A 26,091-nucleotide genomic window follows, 5' to 3' on the forward strand; every position below is an offset into this window, starting at 1 on the left:
TAGCATCCTGTATGGGTGTTGGTCCTGGCTACTCCTCTTCCAATCTAGCTCTCTGCTTACAGCCTGAGAAAGCAGCAGATGGCCAAGTGCTTGGGCCCCTGCGCCCGTGTGGGAGACTTGGAAGAAGCTCCTGGTTCTTGGCTTCAGATCAGCCCAGCTCCTGCCACTGCGGCTATCCGGAGAGTGAACCAGTGGGTAGAATCTCTCTCTCTCTCTGTCTCTCCTTCTCTCTATAACTCTGCCTTTCAAATAAATAAATAAATAAATATTAAAAAAAAAAAAAAAAGAGCTGCTTTATGGGGCAGGCGTTCGGCACAGCAGTTAAGTCACTGTCTGGGATGCCCGCATCCCATACCAGAGTGCCTGGTCTGAGTTCCCATCCAGCTTCCTGCTAAATGTGCTCCCTTGGAAGCAGTAGATGATGGTGTAGGCACCGGGGTCCCTGTCACCCACACAGGAGACCTGGATTGAGTTCTGGGCTCCTAGCTTTGGCCTCGTCCAGTCCCAGCTGTTGTGGGGATTTAGGGGGTGAACCCGGGGAAGGGAGATTCCCTCTTTCCACCTCTGAAACAAAACAAAACCAAAGCAAAAAGAAACCTCAGTAGCCAGCCACATCTTAAAGATAAAAGATCATCTAAGTCATAAAACATCTATCTTGCGTCTATCAGATGATCAGACAGGTGACAAGTCCGCAGACTGACGATAACCAGTGTTAGCAAGCACACCCCGTTTGGTGCAGGGATTTTACTTTCAGGGATGTAACCTACAGAAAGTCACATGTGCTGCTCTTGTGAGAGCACAAGGAGGCGCCCCGAATCTCTGTCACAATAAATCACTGGCAGCACTGAGTATCCCCCAGGAGGTGAAGTATTAAATAAATTACTGTAGAATGAGTCTATACCCATTTGAAAGGAGAAGGCGGGTTTTTATGTACTGTGACAGAATGCGTTCTGAGACACAACAAGTACCATTAGAGAAAAAGAAAGTTGCAAAGCAATAGCTCTCCATCAGCAGCTTTGCATTTACATACGGGCATTGTATGGCTGGACTCTGCATAGTCAAGTATTGTCTCTGAGAGAGGAAAATTCATATTTACACCATACTTCTTATAATGGATATAGATTCATTTATTACTTACATAACATTTAAATTTACTTTTTAAAGACTTATCTTACTGATTTGAAAGGCAGAGTGACAGAAGGAAAGACAGAGAAAGACATATTCCATCATTGGCTTACTCCCCAAATGGCCATAACAGCCAGAGCTGGGCCAAGCTGAAGCCAGATTCCATCCGTACACTCCGATATGGGATGCTGGCATCTTAGGCAGCAGCTTTACCCAATGTACCACAGTACCGGCCCCTGACATAACTATTTTAGACAAATAAAATGATCTTATTTTTGAAGTGGAATTTAGATGAGTGATTCAACTTCTCTTGTCTGATATGATTTTTCTTTTATGTGAACACAGATACCTTCTAGACATAATTTACATCCAATGCTTACATAAGCACTGCTACTAATGACCATAAGGACCTGGCTTGGTTTTGTCGAGCCAGAAGAACCCAAACCTAGCTACTAGAATGTTTTCTAGGTATCCTTCAAGGGTGAAACCAAAACCACAAATGTGCCTGCCAAGGTACTTGATATGAACTGCTAGGTTCAAAGAAAGCAGGCCAAATCTCTCGTCTGAATGATGATCTCATTGCATAGTAATCTTCCATTCCTATATTTGTTTCAAATTCTATCTGTGAACAGCACACTGCTACAATTTCATTCTAATCCTATTACTTACTGTTGCTCTACTGAGGATCTACAAAGGAATGCGTTGTGTTTCTATGTACTTATTTTGGGAATCTGTTTTTCCCTAGAAAGAGATGGGTCGTATCTATCTAGTTTCGGAGTTGCACTTTTCAGTGAGATGGTGCTACACTAAGGATTCTGGAGGCACAGCAGCAGCAGCTCCAGGTGCCCAGAGAAGGGTGCAGAACTCAAGCCCAATAAAGTGATGGACAGCTGCAGCAGCATTACAGGCACGCAATTCACAGGGTACTTCGTAGGAGCAGTCACCGCGCTGTGTGACCGCCCTCCCACCTGACCGTGCTATTCCCCAGCCCCCACGGCCTTCACAAAGTCATGGGAAAAGTTGGATGGAGCCACTTGCAAGCAAGGAAGATGGCAGGAGTTCCTTAGCTGGCAAAAGCAAGGGAAAGCAGCTGACAGCCTGCGGGAAGAGCCTTCCCAGCAAACCCCGCCCCTGCAGAGCACGGGCAAGCGAAGGGCTTCCAGGGCCTTCAACACACGCCTTTGGCAGCAGCTCAGGGTCACGGACAGGCTTCAGCTAGGACAGACTCCAGATTCAAGTTCCCCAAGGACACTGGTAGCGAAGATTTCAGCGTGCCACATGAGCATACTGGCTGTCCCCAGTCACCTCGGGCTTCCAAGGTTCAAGCTGTCCCGAGGCACGGCAGGCTCGGAACCTCTCTCGCTGATAGCCAGTTCACTCCTCCTGTGCACTTGAAGCAATTTTAAAGTTGTAGAGGACGGTTTAAAAAAAATAAATTAAATTAAATTTAAAAAGGGGTGCCTTTGCTGTGGTACAATAGGTTAATCTTCTGCCTGTGGCACTGACATCTCATATGGGTGCCGGTTCAAGTCCTGGCGGCTCCACTTACAATCCAGCTCTCTGCTATGGCCTGGGAAAGCAGTAGAAGATGATCCATATGCTTGGGCCCCTGCGCCCACATGGGAGACCTGGAAGAAGCTCCTGGTTCCTGGCTTCGGATTGGCTCAGCACCAGCCATTGTGATCACCTGGGGAGTGAACCAGCGGGTGGAAGACCTCTCTCTCTCTCTCTCTCTCTTTCTTTCTCCCTCTCACTGTAACTCTGTCTCTCAAATAAATAAATAAAATCTTAAAAAACAAGTTTGTGGGGGCCAGTGTTATAATTCTGCCTTTCAAATAAATTAATATTTTAAAAAATTTTTTTTATTTATTTGACAGATAGACAGTGAGAGACAGAGAGAAAGGTCTTCCTTCTGTTGGTTCACTCCCCAAATTGCCGCTACGGCCAGAGCTACACCGATCCAAAGCCAGGAGCCAGGAGCCAGGAGCCAGGTGCTTCCCCCTGGTCTCCCATGCGGGTGCAGGACCCAAGCACCTGGGCCATCCTCCACTGCCCTCCCAGGCCACAGCAGAGAGCTGGACTGGAAAAGGAGCAACCGGGACTAGAACTGGCACCCATATGGGATGCCGGTGCCGCAGGCAGAGGATTAACAAGTGAGCCACAGCACCGGCCCCTAAAATTTTTTAAATATTTATTCATTCATTTGAAAGGCAGAGTTACAGAGAGGCAGAAGGAGAGGCACAGAGAGAAGTCTTCCGTCTACTGGTTCACTCTCCAAATGGCCGCAATAGCCAGAGCTGGGCCAGACCAAAGCCAGGAGCCAGAAGCTTCTTCCAGGATTCCTATGTGGGTGCAGGGGCCCAAGCACTTGGGCCATCTTCTGTTGCTTTCCCAGGCTCATTAGCACGGAGCTAGATGGGACTTGAACTGGCACCCATATGGGATGCCAGCAGTGCAGGCAGAGGCTTAACCCTCTATGCCACAGCACCAGCCCCACAAAAGTAAATGAATCTTAATAAACAGTTTGGGGCCGACGCCGTGACTCAATAGGTTAATCCTCTGCCTGCGGCGCCAGCACAGCAGGTTCTAGTCCCGGTTGGGGCGCCGGATTCTGTCCCGGTTGCCCCTCTTCCAGGCCAGCTCTCTGCTGTGGCCAGGGAGTGCAGTGGAGGATGGCCCAGGTGCTTGGGCCCTGCACCCCATGGGAGACCAGGAGAAGCACCTGGCTCCTGCCTTCAGATCAGCGCGGTGCGCCGGCTGCAGCGCACCAGCCGCAGCAGCCATTGGAGGGTGAACCAACGGCAAAGGAAGACCTTTCTCTCTGTCTCTCTCTCTCTCACTGTCCACTCTGCCTGTCAAAAAAAAAAAAAAAAAAAAAACAGTTTGGAAGATGCTTTTCCTAAAGGCCAAGATGGCCTAACATGTACTGGTACCAAGGGTATGACTAATGGGTTTATTTACTTTTTGGAAGATTGATTTATTTATCTGAAAGGCTGAGTTAGAAAGAGGGGAAAAGGGTATCTTCCATCTGCTGGTTCATTCCCCAAATGGCTGCAACAGCCAGCGCTGGGCCAGGCTGAAGCCAGGAGTCCGGGTCTCTCAGGTGGATGTCAGGGGCCCAACTACTTGGGCCATCTTCCTCTGCTTCTCCAGGTGCATTAGCAGGGAGCTGGATTGTAAGCAGAGCAGCCAGGACATGAACCGAACATTCTGATATCACAAACAGAAGCTTAGCCCACTATACCACAGCACCAAAGCCAATACACTATAGAGGTTGTTCCATGTGCTAATGGAGAAGAACGTGTGGTATTTGTTTTTTTATTCTTAGCAGGGAGCTGGATCAGAAGTGGAGCAGTTGGGACCTGAACCAGTGCCCACATGGGATGCCAGCGTCCCAGGTGGCAGCTTAATCCGCTGTGCCACATTAGCTCCATGTTTCAAAGTTTCTGCCATCTTGGCTTTAACCTTTTTCTAACCAGCCTCCCGTTCACTCGGGAGCACTGAGCACCCACTTGTGCCAGGCATCCTGCGAGGTAAAGCACTGTGTAGTTAGTTCCCACCCTTGATGAGCCAGAGGGAGGCTCGGAGCCATGCAAGAGGGCCACTCGTGCATCAGCAACAGAATCCCTGCACTCTCTAAAGTGGGGAGCCCTGGGCCAGAAAGCAGAAGAGGGTGGGGGAATACTGTGGCCTTGTAGGACCAGAGCTGCTACACTGCAAAGGGTGCTGCACCCTGGGGCCTGGGGCAACGGTTGGAGGGGAGCTTGTGACCCTGAACTCCTCCTCCACCTATTCGGGCAGCTCCTGGGAACAGGCCTCCAGGGGTTTCTGCTGGTTTTAGAAACCAAGTTACACTACAGCTCAGCCTGACATGAGACACCTCTTGGCAGGGAGTAGAGGCACCCTTAGTTACCTACAAAGTTAGGGGCCCAGGGCAAAGAGCTCAGCACATTAGGGCCGGAAGCCCCTCCGCGGCCCCCTTCTCCTGGCCTGGGCTTAGGCCATCCAGCATGCATTTCTCAGTCTCTCCAAGCTCAGTTTCCTATTGTATCAGCCCTCCTGCTTCCCACAGGTGCACATAGCACTTCCACCTGGCAAACTCTCTGGCACAAGTGGGCACTGACCAGTATGCCATGGGAAGGGTCCGGGCCTCAAGTTTCTTGCCCTCTCCCGCATGCTCATGGTCAGTGAGACTTGGCCTTGAACTTGTTCTCTTTTTCCAAACCAAACTCCATCTCTGACAGCTTCTTCTTCCAACCAAACCGGGGTTTCAACTCCTTCTGTTCAGTGGGCCGGGCAGCACTGGCTCACAGAACAGGAACCTCTCCAAGCAGGGACAGAACACATGCCAGTTCTGGTGACATAGGTGGCAAATTTCAGGGTTCCACTCCTTTTCCCAAGGCTGACCTCCTTACCTTCAATCCTGCCTGGACAGGTGGAAACCTCGCAATGCCTGTGCAGGCAGGAAGATGAGAACTTGCTTAACTGACAGTTGCACCTGCCAAGCATGTCACCGTGCTTGGACTTCCTTCCTCTGGTCCCCCTCCACCACCTCCAGAACTGCCAACAGTGTCCACCCTCTTCTTTACAAAGCTATAGCGATAGCAAAGCTGCCTATAGTTTCCTCCCTCTTCTTCTAAAGTCTAGTTCAAAACCATCATGAGGAAGGAACACTTAGAAAATGAGCCAGTCTCTGTTTACAAAGCAAAGCACCATCAATTCACCAACTCACTCTTTTAGCTACTAAATACTGAGCACCTGCTATGTGCAAGACCCTCTTCTAAGGGCTTGGGATATACTGGTGATCAAAACAGGTAAAGATCCCCATCTCTGTAGCATTTCATCAGCTTTGCACCAACAATGACCAAATAAACATTAGATGCTATGGGCATCAGTTAATTCTGGTCCCTGGCACACAGTGACTGTTCCATGTCTAAGTCTCCACCTTCAAAGCCTTTTCCTTTCCAAAAAGACCAGTCCAGGAGGCATCAAGCTTGAGAAAGAAAGACAAAAGCAAAGACAGAAAGAGAGAGAAACTCCATACAGCAGAATCTAAAGCAAGAAGATGAACTGATACATTTGCAAGCTGTATTAACAAATGTTGGAACTAAAATTGTTTTTGCTCCATCCCAGGAATCATTAAATTGAAAGAATTATTATTATGGAGAATCTGGGGGATCCAGAAAGAGATTTTGAGGCAAAACTTGTAAAATGTCTGATGCCCCCTCTACAGTTAATATGTACTCCCCAATATCCTGCCCCCTCAGAAAGAAAAGAATTTAGAATCCCAGATACAAGGGTATTTAAAAATGTTCATGGAAAAATAGAATTAGAAGATAAGCTTGGCCGGCGCCGCGGCTCACTAGGCTAATCCTCTGCCTTGCAGCACTGGCACACCGGGTCCTAGTCCCGGTCGGGGCGCCGGATTCTGTCCTGGTTGCCCCTCTTCCAGGCCAGCTCTCTGCTGTGGCCAGGGAGTGCAGTGGAGGATGGCCCAGGTGCTTGGGCCCTGCACCCCATGGGAGACCAGGAGAAGCACCTGGCTCCTGCCATCGGATCAGAGCGGTGCACCGGCTGTGGCGGCCATTGGAGGGTGAACCAATGGCAAAGGAAGACCTTTCTCTCTGTCTCTCTCTCTCTCACTGTCCACTCTGCCTATCAAAAAAAAAAAAAAAGAAAGAAGAAGAAGAAGAAGAGGAAGAGGAAGAGGAAGAGGAAGAAGAAGAAGAAGAAGAAGAAGAAGAAGAAGAAGAAGAAGAAGAAGAAAAGCTTATTCTAGTGCTGCATATTTAAAACTCATACGGGGCGGGGCTGGCGCTGTGGTGCAGCAGGTTAAAGCCCCGGCCTGCAGTGCTGGCATCCCATGTGGACATTGGTTTGAACCCTGGCTGCTCCACTTCCGATCCAGCTCTCTATGGCCTGGGAAAGCAGTAGAAGATGGCCCAAGTCCTTGGGCCCCTGCACCTGCGTGGGAGTCCTGGAAGAAGCTCCTGGCTCCTGGCTTCAGATCAGCTCAGCTCTGGCCATCGCGGTCATTTGGGGAGTGAACCAGCGGATTGAAGTTCCCTTCTACTATTTACCCAATGTTGGAATACCCAGTGAATCAATGGTTATTAATTATGACTGATTGGAATCCACTCACAACGACAAAGTTTGTTAGTATTAACATACCATTCCTTCAATTTCACTCTACAAGAAAAATTCTCCATGGTTTTCCCAAGTACATTTTACAAAAAAAAACAAAAACACAGAAAATCTTAAGGGATCCAGTGGCAGTTTTCCTTTTTCTCGACACTCAGATTTAGCGGGTTTTTGAGACAGATTAAAAAGCAGTATTATAGGGGCTGGTGTTATGGCTGAGCGGGTAAAGCTGCCACCTGTGATACCAGCATCCCAAATGGGCGTCGGTTCATGTTCCAGTTGCTCCACTCCACTCTAGCTCCCTGCTAATGGCCTGGGAAAGCAGCAAAAGATGGTCCAAGTGCTTGGGTCCCTGTACCCATGTGGGAGACCCGGATGATGCTCCTGGCTTCGGTCTGTGCCAGCCCAGCGGTTGCAGCCACTGAGTGAAGCAGTGGATGAAAAATCTCTCTTCCTCTGTCTCTGTAACTCTTTCCAGTAAATAAATAAATAAGGCAGTATTACACTAAGACCAGTGCAAAAAAAAAAAAAAAAAAAACCAAAACAGTCAACTATGCAAATCAAAAGGTAAAGTTCAACAGTAGTATCTGCCTACTCCACCTAACCCCACCCTTTATTTCATAATAATGAATATAGGTGGACCCCGTTTTATGAAATTGTAAACCCACCAATCAAATTAAGACAATTTTCTGGTTTTGGTGATACTATCAACACTGAAGAAACTGATAACAGAGTTCCTTTAAATTGAGCTCCTTTCAGTAAACCCCACTTTAAAAAGCTTGTTCAGCCTTCTTGGGATGCAAACATTGTAATATCCAAGTACACGCTACAGCCTCCCTGCTAGGCTATGATTTACATATTGCTGAGTAACTGTGTGCAGCTCAGATGAGTGATAATCCAGCAAGCAGCCTGGCTCCCAGGCTTCTCTCAAAGCCCTTCTTCCCTGTCCCGTGGGGCTGTCCCGCTGGCACCAAGTAGGTGCAGAGGGTTCGGCCACCTGCCAACTCCCACTACTGAACCCCTCCTCGGCGAGGACTGCTCACCCACCGCCACGCAGCCGGTGATCATCTCAGAGTCAGAACACTCAGCTGAACACGTGTTCTCTCAGGCCCCAGGGCAGAAAGGGCAACTCCTCAAGCTGACCCGCCCAAGGTCAGCCTGGGACAACTCAATCTGCACAGCTGACAAAGCTCCCAGAGGCTGGACCCACCCTGGCTTTGGGCAAGCTTCGAAGTTCTCTTCCATCTACACGTAATCTTTTTTTTTTTTTTTTTTTTGAGGTAGAGTTATAGACAGTGAGAGAGAGACAGAAAGGTCTTCCTTCCGTTGGTTCACTCCCCAAATGGCCGCCACGGCCAGTGCACTGCGCCGATCCGAAGCCAGGAGCCAGGTGCTTCCTCCTGGTCTCCCATGCAGGTGCAGGGCCCAAGCACCTGGGCCATCCTCCACTGCACTCCCGGGCCACAGCAGAGAGCTGGATTGGAAGAGGAGCAGCCAGGACTAGAACTGGCGCCCTTATGGGATGCCAGCACCACAGGTGGAGGATTAACCAACTGTGCCATAGCACCGCCCCTACATGTAATCTTAAAGAGAGGCACTGTATTTGGCTTTTTGGAGACTTCAAAGAAAATTCAAAGATCATCTCATGGGGCTGGTGCTGTGGTGTAGCAGGTAAAGCCTCCACCTGCAGGGTCAGCATCCCATATGGGCAATGGTTGGAGTTCCTGCCGCTCCACTTCTGATTCAGCTCTCCGTTATGCCTTGGGAAAATAACAAAAGATGGTCCAAGTCCTTGGACCCCTGCACCTACACGGGAGACCCAGAAGAAGCTCCTGGCTCCCGGCTTCAGATCAGCCCAGCTCTGGCCATTGTGGCTATTTGGGCGGGGGGAGGGGGGGTGAACCAGTGGATGGAATACTTCTCTCTCTCTGCTTCTGCCTCTCTCTAACTCTTCCTTTCAAATAAATAAATAAGTCTTTAAAAATAAGTCATCTCGTGTACCTGCATTTTCTTTTTTTAATATTTATTTATTTATTTGAAAGGCAGAGTTGCAGAGAGAGAGAGGGAGAGGTCTTCCATCTGCTAGTTCACTCCTCAAATGGCCACGATGGCCAGAGCCGAGCTGATCCAAAGCCAGGAGCCGGGAGTTTCTTCCGGATCTCCCACGCGGGTGCAGGAGCCCAAGGATTTGTGTCATCCTCCATTGCTTCCCCAGGCCATAGCAGAGAGCTGGATTGGATGTGGAGCAGCCGGGACTCAAACCAGTGCCCACATAGGATGCCGGCACTGCAGGCAGAGGCTTTACCCACTACGCCACAGCGCCGGCCCCAATAAACTCTTTTCTTAAAAAAAAAAAAAGTGGGATCAAGACACTCCACCTGCACATGCTCCTTCCTGTGTTGTACACAGACTCTGGAACTAGCTCCTGCCTCTGCTGCTTTGAACACACACACACACACACACACACACACACACAGAGCCCTGGGGCAAGATCATCGTATATCTGACCTTCAAAACTCCTGGCCTCCACTGTGGGTCTCAAAGCTATGAATTCTTTTTTTTTTTTTTTTTTTTTTTTTTTGACAGGCAGAGTGGACAGTGAGAGAGAGAAATGAGAGAAAAGTCTTCCTTTGCCGTTGGTTCACCTGGCAATGGCTGCCGCGGCCGGCCCACCACGCTGATCTGATGGCAGGAGCCAGGTGCTTCTCCTGGTCTCCCATGGGGTGCAGGGCCCAAGCACTTGGGCCATCCTCCACTGCACTCCCTGGCCACAGCAGAGAGCTGGCCTGGAAGAGGGGCAACCGGGACAGAATCCGGCGCCCCGACCGGGACTAGAACCCGGGGTGCCGGTGCCGCAAGGTGGAGGATTAGCCTAGTGAGCCGTGGCGCCGGCCTCAAAGCTATGAATTCTGTCAAAGAAAAATGAACTCTGTCTTGCAAAATACCGCACACCAGGGGGCTTACCCAGCAGACATTTATTTCTCATAGTCTGGGGACTGGGAGACTGTACCCCTGCAAGGGCTCCCCCCCTCCCCTATGTCTTCACAGGACAGAGGGAGCTCTGATGGCCCTTCCTCTTCTGATGGAAACCCAGCATGAGGCCCACTACGGTGACCTCATCTAGACCTCTCACCTCCCAATGGCCCCACCTCCAATTACCCTCACATTGGAGGGGACAGATCATTCAGTCCACGGCACCAACACCTGTCACTCATCTTGAAACTACTCAGGCTTGCCTTCTAGAGAAGAGCCTACACTATCATATCACAGGAGGGAACAGGGGGAACGCCCTGGAAAAGGAAAACCAACAAGGAATCAGAAAGTCAAGGCAAGCGGTCACACCACACAGACAGCCTTGGAAGGCCGGTGCTGTGGCACAGCGAGTTAAGCCACTATCTGCAATGCCGGCATCCCATATGGGCGCCCGTTTGAGTCCCAGCTGCTCCACATCTGATCCAGCTCCCTACTACTGTGCCTGGGAAAACAGCAGAAAATGGTCCAAGTGCTTGGGACCCTGCACCCTTGTGGGAGACCCAGATGAAGCTCCTGGCTTAGGCTTGGCCCAGGCCGGGCCAACCGGGGAGTAAACCAGCAGATGGAAGAGCTCTCTCTTCTCTGTAGCTCTTTCAAATAAATAAATAAAATCTTAAAAAAAAAAAAAAAAAAAAAAAAAAAAAACCTGGGAAATGTAATGACAGATGGACAGAGATCTTCCAAGTGCTGGTTCACTCCCCAAATGCCTACAATAGCTGAAGAGTTTGGAACACGGATGGCAGGAACCCAAGTACTTGAGCCATCACCTGCGGCCTCCCGGGGCGCACATCAGCAGGCAGCTGGAACAGGAAGAAGTGGTACATGACCCCAGGTACTCTGATAAGGAATGTGGGCATCCTCAGTAGTGTCGAAGTCACTGCACCAAACACCTGCCCCTGGCTAGCTTTTTTAAAAATGAGAATACTGGGGCTGTTGCTGGGCTGTAGCAGGTAAAGCTGCCACCTGCAGTGCCAGCATCCCTTATGGGCACCCAGCTGCTCCACTTCTGATCCAGCTCTCTGCAATGGCCTGAGAAAGCAATAATATTGCACATTTTTAAAAAAGATTTGTTTATTTATCCGAAAGGTAAAGAGTTACAGAGATACAGAGGCAGAGAGAAAGAGGTCTTCTACCCGCTGGTTCACTCCCCAGATGGCTGCCATGGCAGGAGCTAGGCCTATCCAAAGCCAGGAGCTTCTTCTGGGTCTCCCATGTGAGTGCAGGGGCCCAAGGACTTGGGCCATCTTCTACTGCTTTCCCAGGCCACAGCAGAGAGCTGGATCAGAGGTGGAGCGGCCAGGACTCAAACTGGCACTGCAGGCAGCAGCCTTACCCACCACACCATAGTGCTGGCCCTGGGACTTTAATTTTTTTTTTTTTTTAAGATTTATTTATTTACTTGAAAGTCAGTTACACAGAGAGAGAAGAGAGAGAGAGAGAGAGAAGGGTCTTCTATCTGCTGGTTCACTCCCTAATTGGCCACAAGGGCCAGAGCTGTGCCTATCCTTAGCCAGGAGCCAGGAGCTTTCTCTGGGTCCTCCATGCAGGTGCAGGGGCCCAAGGACTTGGGCCATCTTCAATTACTTTCCCAGGCCATAGCAGAGAGCTGGATGTTAAGTGGAGCAGCTGGGACTAGAACCGGCCCCCACATGGGATGCCGGCACTGCAGGCAGAGGCTTTACCCGTTAAGCCACAGCACCGGCCCCGGAACTTTAATCTTACTGTGCTTTTCTGCCTGCCCCGGAAATGAAAAATGAACAAATGAAATGATGTTCTTCAGAAATTTTCCATTTTCCCTACACTTGCTTGGATATCACTGTATATGGTAAGTTTATTACTTCATCTGTGGATAGCTGGATAGCCCATGTAACTGGAATCCTTGAACACATCTAAACTGTGTCTTACCCCTTCTCTGATATTCAATGCTTACTGTACAACCTTAGCTGTAAGTGAAAAATCAAAAGTCGGGTGGAAAACAGCCCTAATGTAACATCATTACAACGTTAAGTAGAGGGGAGAAAGCACTGGAGTTAGGCGTTAAGCTGCCCAGTTAAGGCACTTGTGCCCCACATCAGAGTGTGTGGGTTAGACCCCTGGCCTGCTGCTCTTCTCTCCAGCTCCCTGGGAGGCTGTGGCCATGGCTCAAGTAGTTGAGTTCCTACCATCCATGTGGGAGGTCCTGATGAGTTTCTATCTCCTGGTTTTGTTTTTTTTTTTTCTTTTTTTTTTTTGGACAGGCAGAGTGGATAGTGTGAGAGAGACAGAGAGAAAGATCTTCCTTTGCCGTTGGTTCACCCTCCAATGGCCGCCGCGGTGCATCGCGCTGATCCGAAGGCAGGAGCCAGGTGCTTCTCCTGGTCTCCCATGGGGTGCAGGGCCCAAGCACTGGGGCCATCCTCCACTGTACTCCCTGGCCACAGCAGAGAGCTGGCCTGGAAGAGGGGCAACCGGGACAGAATCCGGCGCCCCGACCGGGAGTAGGACCCGGTGTGCCGGCGCCGCAAGGCGCAGGATTAGCCTAGTGAGCCACGGCGCCGGCCCTATCTCCTGGTTTTGACCTGACCTAGCCCCTGTTGTGGTAGGCATTTGGGAATGAACCAACAGATGGAACACCTCTCTCTTTCAAATAAATAATATAATATATATTTTTAATCCATGGGAACAAAACTTATTTGTAAAGATTATAGTTTTTCAGGGCCAGCACTGTGGCATAGTGGGTAAAGCAGCTGCCTGCAGTGGTTCAAGTCCCGGCTGCCCCACTTCCTATCCAGCTCTTTGCTGTGGCCTGGGAAAGCAGTAGAAGATGGCCCAAGTCCTTGGGCCCCTGCATCCGCATGGGAGACCCGGAAGAAACTCCTGGCTCCTGGCTTCAGATTGGCGCAGCTCTGACGGTTGCAGCCAATTGGGGAGTGAACCAGCGGATGGGAGACCTCTCTCTCTCTGCCTCTCCTTCTCTCTCTGTGTAACTCTGACTTTCAAATAAGTAAATAAATCTTAAATAAAAAAAAAAGATTATAGTTTTTCAGCCTCAAGACTTACACACCTTATTTTGGGCCAGTGTTCTGGCACATAGGTTAAGCAGCCACCTGTTGTGCCAGCATCCCATGTGAGTGCCAGCTGTGTCCCACCAACACCGTGGCGGCTGCTGGGCTTCCAAGAAAACGGCCCAAGTGCCAAGTCCCTGCCCCCCCACGTGGCAGCCCTGGATGGAGTTCCAGGCTCCTGGCTTCCTTGCAGCCATTTGGGGAGTGAACCAACTGAAGCTCCCTCTCTCTCTCCCTCCTTTCACCTCTCTTTCTCTAACTCTTCCTTTCAAAGAATTAAATTAAATTAAAAAAAATTTAAAAAAAAAAAAACACCAAAGGCAAGCGAAACAACAGGCCTGAGAAATCACTCAATGGTGAGCCCTGCAGGGCTGCAATTCACAGGATTGCAGGAGCTTCTGAACCCGAGCCCAGGCTACACCATAGACCAAGGTAAGTCAGACGCCCTGGGGGCTGAACCCACGCAGCAGAGCTTATCCCCTGGGGTGGTTCTGAACGCGCAGCCCAGGTTGCGAGCCACGGCCATCAGTCTTCGTGCACTTCTGGAAGGAGAGACCAGGCTCCACATCCCTCACCGCCACTCTCGCCCCTACACAGCTTTCCCAAATACACCTACACAAGGTCAAGCATGGAATGCAATGCTTTCCTCCTACCTGGAGCCACGAGGATGCTGCTGGGCATTTAGCGAGCTAGGGCTTTCGTGCACGTCGCACCTGCGCCGGGCCGCACAGAGGCCCCCACCCCCCCCCCACACTTGTCCCATCTGCTCGGGGTCCTTCGGACCTCAGGGGCCGGCTGGGAAGGCGGAGGGCACGGCGCGGGGGCCGCCCACCCAGCTGGGCAGGATCGCGGTGGGGAAGTCCCCAGCCGTCCCCGGAGAGGCCGGGCGCCTGCAGGGCTGCGGGACGCGAGCCTGGAAGGACCTGGTACTTACGCAAGTGCCGCCCAGCTTGTGGCTCTCCACCACGGCGGCCCTGGCGCCGAGCTCGGCCGCCCTCCGGGCGCTCGCCAGCCCGCCCGAGCCGCCCCCGATCACCAGGTAGTCGTATGCGGTCACGCCGGCCGGCGGCGGGCGCTGCTCCCGTGCGCACGCCATGGCGCGGCTGAGGGCGCGCAGGGCCCCGGCGGGGCCGCTTAAAGGCGGCGGGAGGAGGGAGGCGGCGCGCGCCACACACAGCCGGCCGGGTCCCGCGCGCGCGCTCACGGCCCGGGGCAGCAGGGCCATGCACGCGGAAGTGGCGGCCGGGGGCGGGTCCCCGGCGGCGGGGGCCGCGGACCCCGGGCCGGCGCAGCCTCACCGTGACTAAGCACCCGCGGCGGGGGCGGGGGAGCGCGCGCTGGGGGCTGGGGCTCCCCGGGAGGCGGGGCGCTGCCCGGTCCGCCTGCCGCCAGCTCGGCCGGCTGCACCTGCCCCGGCTGCAGGGCCCCGTGCTTTCTCCGCCCCGGGCACCTGGACGCCGCCGGCACCCGGAGGTCCCCGAAGGCGCGTGGTGGCCTCTGGGAAGAGAAGTTCGTCCCACCCTGTTATTTTCGGGGTTGGTGCTTCTGCACGGCTGTGTGGTGAGCGCCTGCGGTGCTGATTCCTGGGCCCCAACCGGGGGGGGGGGGGGGGGAGGCGCGCCCCCAGGAAGTGTCGTTTTAAAGGACACTTTCCCGCCTTCTGCTGATTCTAATAAAAGCATGTAGCGTGAGAAGCATTGACATAATGGGTTGAATCAAAAGCACGATTTTTGTGGTCCACCAAAGAAGTATAGAGAGTAAAGGTGGAGACACAAACGTGTTGTCCTGGGCCGGTTACAGTCGCGGGACAGGGGCCTCTCATATCGGATTGCCAGGCTGGAAGCCCAGCTGCAGCCTGCTAACGCACCTGGGAAGGCAGGGGAAAATAGCCCAAGTGCTGGTACGTGTGCCGCCCACGGGGGACACCCGGATAGAATTCCTGGTTCCAGGCTGGCCTGGCCCAGCCCCTGCCCTTGGCCAGGATTTGGGGAGTGAATCAGCAGCTGGAAGATCTTTCTCTCTGCTTGTCGCTCTGCCTTTCAAATAAATAAATGAATTTTTAAAGAATTGTTATCCCCCAAGATGTGAGCTTTGCAATATCTAGAACTACCAATTACACACAAAAAAAAGCCTAGGTGCCTTGAATTTGTGTCTTGACAGGCCTCAATCCCTTGCCCATTGCCCACAAGGACATGAGTGTCTAGCCCAGGCTGGCACAGCCTCATCATGACCAAGCACCAGGCTCACCATGACTAAGCACCTGGAGGGGTGAGGCTTAGATGCCTAGAGGCAAAGAAATGAAGGTCGAGGTCAGAGAACAGCTAGGCCCAACGCAGGGAATGGAAGCCCGTGGCTCCCTGCTATTGAACATCCTGGAAACTGGTGGGAGGAGTTGCTATAGAACTTCAAAACTGGATCTTCTGGCAAGACCCACTGACACCCAGTGTTCGTTGCCAAGTGCAGGGCAAGGACATAGGCAGATGATGTGCAAATCCCAGACTCCCCAGGGGAGTACAGGTGGTGAATCTCAGAGTTCAAGGTTAGGGGTGAGTGGTGTGTGGTCAGTTCATCTGTGGGCCTTCTGTTGGTCCCCAGTGTGTGTGGCCATCTTTTGGTCAGTGATAGAGACCAGCAAGCTGCCTTTGAAATAACAAAGGTGGGCTCCAACCTGTGTGGGGCTAGGGGTAGACTGGGTACTGGTTTCATTGATCAGGGCCTAGGTGTTCTTGCAAAAGCTCTCAGAATTGAGACTACCATTGAGATGTTAACTGGAGGGTCTCTTACCCTTTTGCCACTTTGTAGTTTAATGGGTTTATCTTTAGAAGAATGAAACCTAGGGCCTGATAAAGTGAGCATCAGGGGCATTACGGATAAGAAGCTCCACTTCAGTCCCCTCTTTTCCTTTTCTCTCCTCAATCTTGAGGTGTATATGGATCATTCTAGCTGCTTCTTGCTGAAATGGAGCATGGTAGGAGGTTTCAAGACTGGAGGAGAGGGGCCTGGCACTGTGGCGCAGTGGGTTGAGCTGGTTCCTGCCATGCTGGCATCCCGTGTAGGCACCAAGTCCCAGATGCTCTGCTTCCAATCCAGCTCCCTGCTGATGCACCTGGGAAGGCAGCAGCAGATGGCCCAGTGCTTGGGCTCTTGTTTGCTACCCACATGGGAGACCTGGATAAGTGCCTGTTCCTGGCTTTCAGCCTGGCCTAGCCCTGGTGGTTACAGCTATTTGAGGAGTGAACAAGCAGATGGAAAATCAATCTCTCTCCCTCTCTCTCTCTCTCTCTCTCTCTCTCATCCTCTCTGGAAGAGAGGAAGTTGGGAAAACCCTTTTCAAATTAGGTTCAACTCAGGAGAGTCTGCATCGTGATGAGGTTTGGCTGAGGTAGTGTCTGCATGATTTGCAGGTCTTTCATCATTTCAAGCAACAACGTATTAATATTCCTACACCCAGAATGCAAACCAGAAAGATCAGTAGTTTGTCTCCAGGGACTTTGATTCTCAAACCAAGTGTAGAGCTATTGGTTAAGGCTCAGTGTGGAGTCAGACAGCACTGATGTGGGTGGGCATATCTTGGAGAGCTAGACAGATGTTCCCAGAGTGATTAAAACATCCTGTGTGAAGAGGGCACACATCCTCCCTTGGGTGACCGTGAGGATGTTTGAAGTTGCAGTCATGTGGTTTGGAGGACTGCCTTCCTCAGTACATAAACTTTATTATTTAACAAGAACAATCCTCTTTGCTTCTAAATAACCCTCTAGGCACATAATACAGAAAAAGCATACTTAGTATGAATGCTCACTCTCCTACCTCTTCTAAGGTACAAAGCAATGATGAGGGTTATGACTTTAGCCTTTTGGGCCAAGGTCCCTGGTGGCAATGCTTTTCCTTTCAAAGTTTCCTGGAAGGTTGCTACTACATATTCAGCCTTTTCTTTTCCTACTGTTTCCATCCACAAAGAATATCTCAGAACTGGAGTCTCCAAGGAGACATTGGTCAGGTTCAACCTGCGGGAATATAGCGTTCAACAACCCATAAGCAGTCACATGTGGGTTCTCCAGAGGGGCTCAGAAGCATGGTGGCTGGGTTTAAAGCTGATGGTTTTTACAGTAATATTTAGGTTGTCAAATGTTTCGGTGTGGGATTTCCCCGGGTGGCTGGAAGGGGCCCCGATCTCCCTGTTGTTCCGAGAGGCTGCATACGGTGAGGTAAGCTGCCCAAGTGAACTGCTTTGCCTCTTGCAACAAACACATCACAAGTGGCCACGACTATCCTCAGACAAGGCAGGCAGCCTTGGATGCTAATATCCAGATTCTCTGAAAAATATGCCATCTGGCATTTCCTTTTTCTCAGATTTTGAGTCCATACTCTGGGTCTTAATCCTTACCTCATGTGTACAAAGGAGCGCAGTAGTCAAAGGGCTCTTTCTCAGTGTGGCAATCCCAGTGTGGGTGCTTTATATAGATCCTGGGGTGAGGTGTGAGGATACCAGTCATATCTAGCAGGCTTCATTCTCTTGAAATTATGGCCCTCTGTAGCTCTGGTAGAGTCATTTTATTTTTATTTAATATTCATTTGTTTATTTGAAAGAGTTAAAAAAAGAAAAGTCAGAGAGAGAGAAGAGAGATCCTCTGTCTACTGGTTCACTCCCCAAATGACTGCAATGGCTAGAACTGGGCCAATCTGAAGCCAGGAGCCAGGAGCTTCTTCCGGGTCTCCCATGCGGGTGCAGGAGCCCAAGCACCTGGGCCATCTTCTACTGCTTTTCCAGGTCATAGCAGAGAGCTGGATCGCAAGTGGAGTAGCCAGGACTTGCACCGGCGCCCATATGGGTTGCCAGAGCCTCAGGCAGTGGGCCCACCTGCTAGACCACAGGGCTGGCCCCTTGGTAGTCTTTTGAGATGAGAACCCCTTCTTTATAACCTTTCAGCTTTATGTATTTTAGCTTAGGATTGACACCAGTGACTCCATCTTAACTTTTACATTCCCCCTTTGTCATCTTATTTCGAAAACATTGCTGATCAGTCTCCCTGTGTTTAGATTATATTTGCCCCTTATTGCTAGGATTGATTTGTGGTTGTTGGCCTGATCTTGTCCCATACTGGAGAGGAAATAACTGACAACCAAGGGTTAGTGTCAAAAATCCTTTTATGAGGCCAGCGCTGTGGCCCAGTGGGGTAAGCTGCCACATCCCGTATGGGCACCAGTTTGAGGCTCAGCTACTCCACTTACTTCCCATCTGACTCTCTGCTGATGTGCCTGGGAAAGCAGCAGAGGATGGCTGAAGTCTCTGGGCCCCTGTACCCACGTGGGCGACCCAGAAGGAGCTCCTGGCTTCAGGCTTCAGATTGGCCTAGCTCCGGCCATCAAGACCATCTGGGAGTGAACAAGTGGTTGGAAGATCTCTTTCAGTTTCTCCTTCTTTCTCTGTAATTCTGCCTTTCAAATTAATTAATTAAAAAAGATATGTTGGGTTTAATTGTTAAACACACACACACACACAACTTTTAACCACACTTGAGCAACAAAGGAGTTTTGGAAGGAGGGATTCTTAGGCTAACTTTTCCTGGAATTCATTGTTAAATTTAGCTTTATCAGCTGTGTGGGCAAAAGTCATCATTTCAAAATGCGGGGCTAGCATTATCTTGCTGGGCGTTGTACTTCTGTAGAATTCTGTCAGGCAACAGGCATAAAGTCCAAAACCAACAAGAGAACAGTAATCCAGGTTTGTGTCTTAAAAAACAATGAACAGAGTCATGCACTAATAGCAGGCATATCATCGTTGACTGTTTGCATAAGTACAGCAAGAAAAGTTGATTAACCATGTTGTCATCTCAGATTTAGAAAGCTCCCAAAGTTAGGAAGCCTAACCAACATAGACTTATTTTTTAAGTATAGTACCAAATCTATTAAATGTTAAGATCTGCCAAGAATTGGCAATTTGTCACTGCAAGGCTGGAAGCCCTCGAATTCAGGCATTCTGTGGATATTTTTTGATATCCAATTTTTTAAAATTTATTTGACAGATAGAATTAGACAGTGAGAAAGAGAGACAGAGAGAAAGGTCTTCCTTCCATTGGTTCACCCCCCAAATGGCCGCTATGGCCGGAGCTACACCGATCCGAAGCCAGGAGCCAGGTGCTTCTTCTTGGTCTCCCATGCCAGTGCAGGGCCCCAAGCACTTGATCCATCCTCCACTGTCCTCCCGGGCCACAGCAGAGAGCTGAACTGGAAGAGGAGCAGCTGGGACTAGAACCAGTGCCCAAATGGGATGCCGGAGCCGCAGGCAGAGGATTAACCAAGTGAGCCACGGAGCCGGCCCAATACGCCAAATTTTTCAAATTGTATTCTATTATGATGAGAAAAGATTCTATATGAATTCATGCAATTAATCACATTGCCAACCCCCCAAAAATAGCCACCAAAAATACTACTTGATATTTTGTGAGGAAAATAAGGTAAATGTTTTATATTTGTTCACAAAAGCATACTTTACCGAAATGCTGCAAACCCTAGTAAACATAAGAAAAAATTTCTTGAAGTCTAGAAGACAGAACACTTAAGTATAGAATTAACAACTATACTTATGCATTGTGGCATAGTAGGTTAAGTCACCTCCTGCAATGCCGGCATCCTATATGGGCACCGGTTCAAGGCTGGCTGCTCTATTTCCAATCCAGCTCCTTGCTAATATGCCTGGGAAGGCAGCAAAATGTGGCCCAAGTGCTTGGGCCCCTGCACTTGTATGGGAGACTCCTGGTTTTGGTCTGGCCCAGCCCTGGCCGTTGGGGCCATTTGAGGAGAGAAGCAGCTGATGGAAGATATCTCTCTCTCTCTCTCTCTCTCTCTCTCTCTCTCTCTCTCAGTCAAGAAAGAAGTCAGGAGACCCCCAACCCCTGTAGCTCTGCTTTCAAATACATTAAAAATTTTTTTAAACTAATTAATAATATTTTAAGTAAAATACAAGGAAACTCACAGATTTTACCAGTTTATTGTGTAATTCTTGTCTTATCTAATCTCCATGAATCTGTTATTTTTTTTTCACAGAGTTATAGAAATTTTTCATTAGTCTACTGATCTTTGTCAGAAATCTGTATTTACAAATTTTTTTAGCATATTTTCTGATTGTACATGTTTCCAGGGAAGAACAAGAACTGTGGATGACAAAAGACTAAAATTACCATGATTAAAATTTTGATAACAGTTTAGCAATTGGGAAGGAGATTTGATGCAGCAATTAACAAGCATAACAGGGCCAGCGCAGTGGCTCACTTGGTTAATCCTCTGCCTGTGGCGCCTGCATCCCATATGGGCGCCAGGTTCTAGTCCCGGTTGCTCCTCTTCCAGTCCAGCTCTCTGCTGTGGCCCGGGAGGGCAGTGGAGGATGGCCCAAGTCCTTGAGCCCTGCACCCGCATGGGAGACCGGGAGGAAGCACCTGGCTCCTGGCTTCGGATCGGTGTAGCTCCGGCCGTAGCGGCCATTTGGGGGGTGAACCAATGAAAGGAAGATCTTTCTCTCTGTCTCTCTCTCTCTTACTGTCTAACCTGTCAAATTAAAAAAAAAAAAAAAAAAAAAGCACAGCAGATTTTCACAAAGGTATTCCATCTGGAGCTGATGTTGTTGTAGCACAGTGGCTTGAGCCGCTGCCTGTGAAGCCAACATCTTTTATGAGCATTGGTTCAAGTCCCAGCTGCTCCACTTCTGACCTAGCTCCTTGCTAATGTGCCTGAGAAGGCAGCATAAGATGGCCCAAGTGTTTGGGCCCCTGCCACCCACAGGCTATATAAAATTATCAACTTAAAAAAATTAGCCTGCCGTAGTTTCATTGGATTTTGAGTCCCACCTACAGTTGCTTTGGCAGGGCCAGACCAATGATTTCACCAGCCTTATCCATCCCATGGGCCAGATTTTCCCCATCACTGCAAGTCTAGGGAGATGAGGAAAAGTCACCAATTAAACAGAAATTACGTACAGAAGAAGCTGCAGTTCAGAAAGTGGCTGGAAAATAAACAATAGTCTTCTACACTTACCCAAGTTTTTTTTTTTTTTTTTTTTTTTTTTTTAAGATTTATTTATTTATTTGAAAGGCAGAGTTGCAGAGAGGCAGAAGCAGAGAGAGAAAGAGAGGTCTTCCATCTGCTGGTTCACTCCCCAAATAAGTGGAAAGGCTGGAGCTGCGCTGATCTGAAGCCAGCAGCCAGGAGCTTCTTCCGGGTCTCCCATGTCGCCACAGGGGCCTAAGGACTTGGGCCATCTTCCACTGCCTTCCTAGGCCATAGCAAGAGAGCTGGATTGGAAGTGGAGCAGCTGGGACTTGAACCGGTGCCCCTGTGGGATCCCACACTGCAGGCAGCACGGACCACAAAGGAACCACAGTCCTAGAAGATGTCTTGCCCTTAGTGCACTGACCCCTGGCCAGAAGGCACCCTGGGGAGCTGTCCTGTGGCTCCTTGGGTGCTTTTAAATTCAGAGTCAGCCTCCTACTTGCTGGCTGCTGAATGGGTGTTGTTGGCCTAAAGCACTTCTTGGGTGGAGAAAACTAGGCTTAAATTTGGCCTGGAATTTGGAGCTGTCTTTGTTCTTTGGTAGCAATCTATGCATGACGGTGTGAGGTGTGCTAATTTGGACCTTCCATTTTGCAGCTGAAAAGAGAATCCTACCTTTAAGAAATTGCTTTGCAACTTGACAAACTGGTTTTAGTAACTTGGTTCTGGGTGAGTGACCTCAAAAGCAAGTTTATTTCCTTCCTGCCTCTCTGGTAGGCCTTTTCATAGATTTTTTTTTAAAGATTTATTTATTTGTTTGAAGGTAGAGTTACAGACAGAGAGGGCAAGACAGAGAGAGAGATATTCCATCCACTGCTGCACACCTGAAATGGCCACATCAGCCAGGACTGGAACAGGCTGAAGCCAAGAGCCAGGAGCTTCACTCAGGTCTCCCGCATGGTGTGCAGGGGCCCAAGGACTTGGGCCATCTTCTGCTACTTGCCCAGGCCATTAGCAGGGAGCTGGATCAGAAGTGGAGCAGCCAAGACTCAAACCGGGGCCCATCTGGGGTGCAGGCATCTCAGGCAGCAGCTTAACCAGCTGTGCCATAGCTCTGGCCACAGGTTCTTTTCATTTTTTTTTTTTAAAGATTTTTTTTTATTTGTTTGAAAGATAGAGTTACAGAGAGGGAGAAACAGAGAAACCAATTTGCTAGCTCACTCCCAAAATGGCTGCAACAGCCAGGGGTGGGCCAAGCCGAAGCCAATAGCCTGCGGCTCTATCCAGGTCCCCCAGGTGAGTGACAGGCACCCAAGCACTTGGCCATCCTCTGCTGCCCTCCAAGGTGCATTAGCAGGAAGCTGGACGTGAAGCAGCTGGGACACGAACTGATGTAGGCAGGTAGAGAGGCTACGATTGATTAGATTTGTGAGCTGGACGACCACACCTTCAGCACGCCCCGCTGCGGGATCTCATCTGTGTCCACCTGCCAATCAGGCTACATAACCACGCCCCTTTGCAAGTGGATAAAAAGCCTGGAACACAGTGGGCCTGGCTCTTTTTTCCTTTTTCGCCCTTATTGCCCTTTGTTGCCTGTGTTGCATCAAGCCTTTGGGCTGCCCGCTCTCTCTGCCTTCATTTCGCTACTTGTGCTAAGCTACTTGAGGCTGTTCATAACCAAACGCTCGCTGCACGTGGCTCCTGGCCTGCTCTCTGCTCGGTGTGGATCCCAACTTCGACTCTAGACTTCTCTTTCTCCATTAGATAGAGCCTTCACTCCTCTATACATTTCTCTCACTAAATAAAAAACTTAAAAAGCTTACCATGCTGCCTGGTCTATTTGAGCCAGTATTCAGACTTCTCTGAATCTGTGGCAAGAACCCACACAGCTTATTCATGGCAGAAATATTGATAAGCAATACGGTTTCAAAACTGGTGTCCATGTGGGATGCGGGCATCACAGGTGGTAGCTTAACCTGCTGTGCACAGTGCCTGCCCCTTTTATAGACGTTGGCTAGCGGCTCGTGTGTTCTGGAGTAGCCGCCCTTTGTGGATTTGGGAAAGCTGGCCTTTTGGGCCCTGACGAGGGGAAACAGGCCTCCAACAGAGGCAGGGCTGACCTTGATTGAAGAGGTGCTCCCAAGAAACCGAGGTAGAAGCCTGCCGTCCACCCTGGTGCACCCTGGTGTTTTTATCTGTCTTCTTATTTGTGCTGTTCACATTGCGGTTGTGATTTTTGTAGAGAACTGTTATGTGTGTTTCGCATTTGTCTGTTACTTGTCGTGTCTATATGGTAAATGTTCCCTATTATTTATTTCCAATTGGCATACAGAAAATGAGTACTCTGCATAAATTAAACTGAAATTAACCCAAATGTCTTTTAGCTTATGTGACAAGTAAATCTCTGGTTAATAGGTTGTTCTAAAGTTGTTGGTAAGAACAAAGTAATGGGGGACCAGCGCTGTGGCTTAGCAGGTAAAGCCGCCGCCTGCAGTGCTGGCATCCCATAAGGGCTCTAGTTCCAGTCCTGGCTGCTCCTCTTCTGATCCAGCTCTCTGCTGTGGCCTGGGAAAGCAGTGGATAATGGTCCAAGTCCTTGGGCCCCTGCACCTGCATGGGAGACCCAGAAGATGCTCCTGGCTCCTGGCTTCAATAAGCATAGCTCTGGCCGTTTTAGCCATCTGGGAAGTGAACCAGCAGTTGGAAGACCTCTCTGCCTCTGCCTCTGTGTAACTCTGCCTTTCAAATAAATAAATAAATCTTTTAAAAAAAGAACAAAGTAATGAGGTTATCAGAATTGTTAACATATTTTGAACCTGAATGTGCTGGCCAAGCAAAAGTGATACTTATTTTGTTTAGATACTTTTAAATCATGAAATTATAACTTTGGCCTAACAAATAACTCAGGTGAAGATATGGTACAATGTTCATTGTTTCCTGTGTATATGAATAAGGTACAATTTAGTTTTCAGAGTTTGTCTTTGACAAGAAGACAACCATGTTGCTGGTGCCACAGCTCACTTGGCTAATCCTCCGCCTTGCGGCGCCCGCACACCGGGTTCTAGTCCCGGTCGGGGCGCCGGATTCTGTCCCGGTTGCCCCTCTTCCAGGCCAGCTCTCTGCTGTGGTCAGGAAGTGCAGTGGAGGATGGCCCAGGTGCTTGGGCCCTGCACCCCATGGGAGACCAGGAGAAGCACCTGGCTCCTGCCTTCGGATCAGCGCGGTGCACTGGCCGCAGTGCGCCGGCCGCGGCGGCCATTGGAGGGTGAACCAACGGCAAAAGGAAGACCTTTCTCTCTGTCTCTCTCTCTCACTGTCCACCCTGCCTGTCAAAAAAAGAAAAAAAAAAGACAACCATGTTTGTTTAATATTTTAGTTTCTTAAGTAACCTAAGTATAATTGTTAAAAATAAATTGGGTAAGGGGCCAGTGTTGTGGCACAGCAGTTTGACCCGCCACTTACACCATTGGTATCCCGTATCTGAGTGTCAGTTCAAGACCCAGCTGCCCCACTTCCAATCTAGCTCTCTGCTATGGCCTGGGAAAGCAGTAGAAGATAGCCCAAGTCCTTGGGCCCCTGCACCCACATGGGAAAGCCATTAGAAGCTCCAGGTCCTGGCTTTGGATTAGCCCAGCTCTGGCTGTTGCAGCCATTTGCGGAGTGAACCAGCAGATGGAAGATCTCTCTCTCTCTCTGATTGGTCAGTGACTGGGCCAGCATGCTTCCTTTGGAATGGCAAAGGTGAGCCCCATCTGTGTGGGGTTGAAGGTACTGGATATTAATTTATTGATCAGGAGCCAGTGCTGTGGCATAGCAGGTAAAGCCACCTCCTGCAATGCTGGCATTTCATATGGGCACTGGTTCGATTCCTAGCTGCTCCTCTTCCAATCCAGCTCCCTGCTAATGTGCCTGGGAAAGCAGCAGAAGATGGCCCAAGTGCTTGGGCTCCTGCACCCGTGTGGGAGACCCAGAAGAGGCTCCTGTCTCCTGGCTTCAGATAGGCCCAGCTCCATCCATTGCAGCCACTTGGGGAGTGAACCAGCAGATGGGAAGACCTCTCTCCCTCTGCCTCTCTATAACTCTGCCTTTCAAATAAATAAATACATTTTTAAAAAGAATTTCTTTGATCAGGGCCATGAGTTCCTGTAAAAGTTCTCAGAATAGAGGCTACCATTGAGATGTTAACTGCAAGGCCGGGTCTCTTGTGCTTGTGTCACTCCTCTAATTTAATGGGTTTATCTTTGCAGAGGAACTGCAAGCTAAGGATGACATAGATATGTGGGCCCAATAAAGTGAACATCAAAGGCATTAGGGGTAAGGAGGTTGGCTTCATCCATAGTTAGGACACTATTTTAAGAACCACTGATCTGGCCGGCACCGCAGCTCACTAGGCTAATCCTCCAGCTGTGGTGCCAGTACCCTGGGTTCTAGTCCCGGTCGGGGGCTGGATTTTGTCCCGGTTGCTCCTCTTCCGGTCCAGCTCTCTGCTGTGACCCGGGAAGGCAGTGGAGGATGGCCTAAGTGCTTGGGCCCTGCACCCACATGGGAGACCAGGGAGAAGCACCTGGATCCTGACTTTGGAGCTATAGAAGCCATTTGGGGGGGTGAACCAATGGAAGGAATACCTAAAATAACCTCAAATGTCCCTGTCTGTCTACATTATCTATTACATAACCATAATGTCTTCATAGCTTGTGTCATTTCCTGAAAATATTATGTTGGTTTCCTTCTCGGTCTCCCTCTTACTCAAGGTTGAGAGAGAGAG

At 49.9% G+C, this 26,091-nt stretch overlaps 2 protein-coding genes across 2 annotated transcripts in view; one reads left to right on the forward strand and one right to left on the reverse strand.

The window, feature by feature from the left end:
* Positions 1-14,646, reverse strand: part of GSR (glutathione-disulfide reductase) — a 45,639-nt gene extending 30,993 nt beyond the window's left edge. Inside the window, exon 1 of the mRNA XM_008252335.4 lies at positions 14,278-14,646. Coding sequence (XP_008250557.3) covers positions 14,278-14,568 — 291 coding nt within the window. The 5' untranslated portion in view covers positions 14,569-14,646. The remainder of the gene's footprint in view (positions 1-14,277) is intronic.
* An 87-nt stretch (positions 14,647-14,733) lies between these two features.
* Positions 14,734-26,091, forward strand: part of UBXN8 (UBX domain protein 8) — a 51,695-nt gene continuing 40,337 nt past the window's right edge. Inside the window, exon 1 of the mRNA XM_002709537.5 lies at positions 14,734-14,903. The gene's annotated coding sequence lies outside the window, so the exon portion shown is untranslated. The remainder of the gene's footprint in view (positions 14,904-26,091) is intronic.

The sequence above is a fragment of the Oryctolagus cuniculus genome, chromosome 2 (assembly GCF_964237555.1).
Source record: "Oryctolagus cuniculus chromosome 2, mOryCun1.1, whole genome shotgun sequence".
Lineage (NCBI taxonomy): Eukaryota > Metazoa > Chordata > Mammalia > Lagomorpha > Leporidae > Oryctolagus > Oryctolagus cuniculus.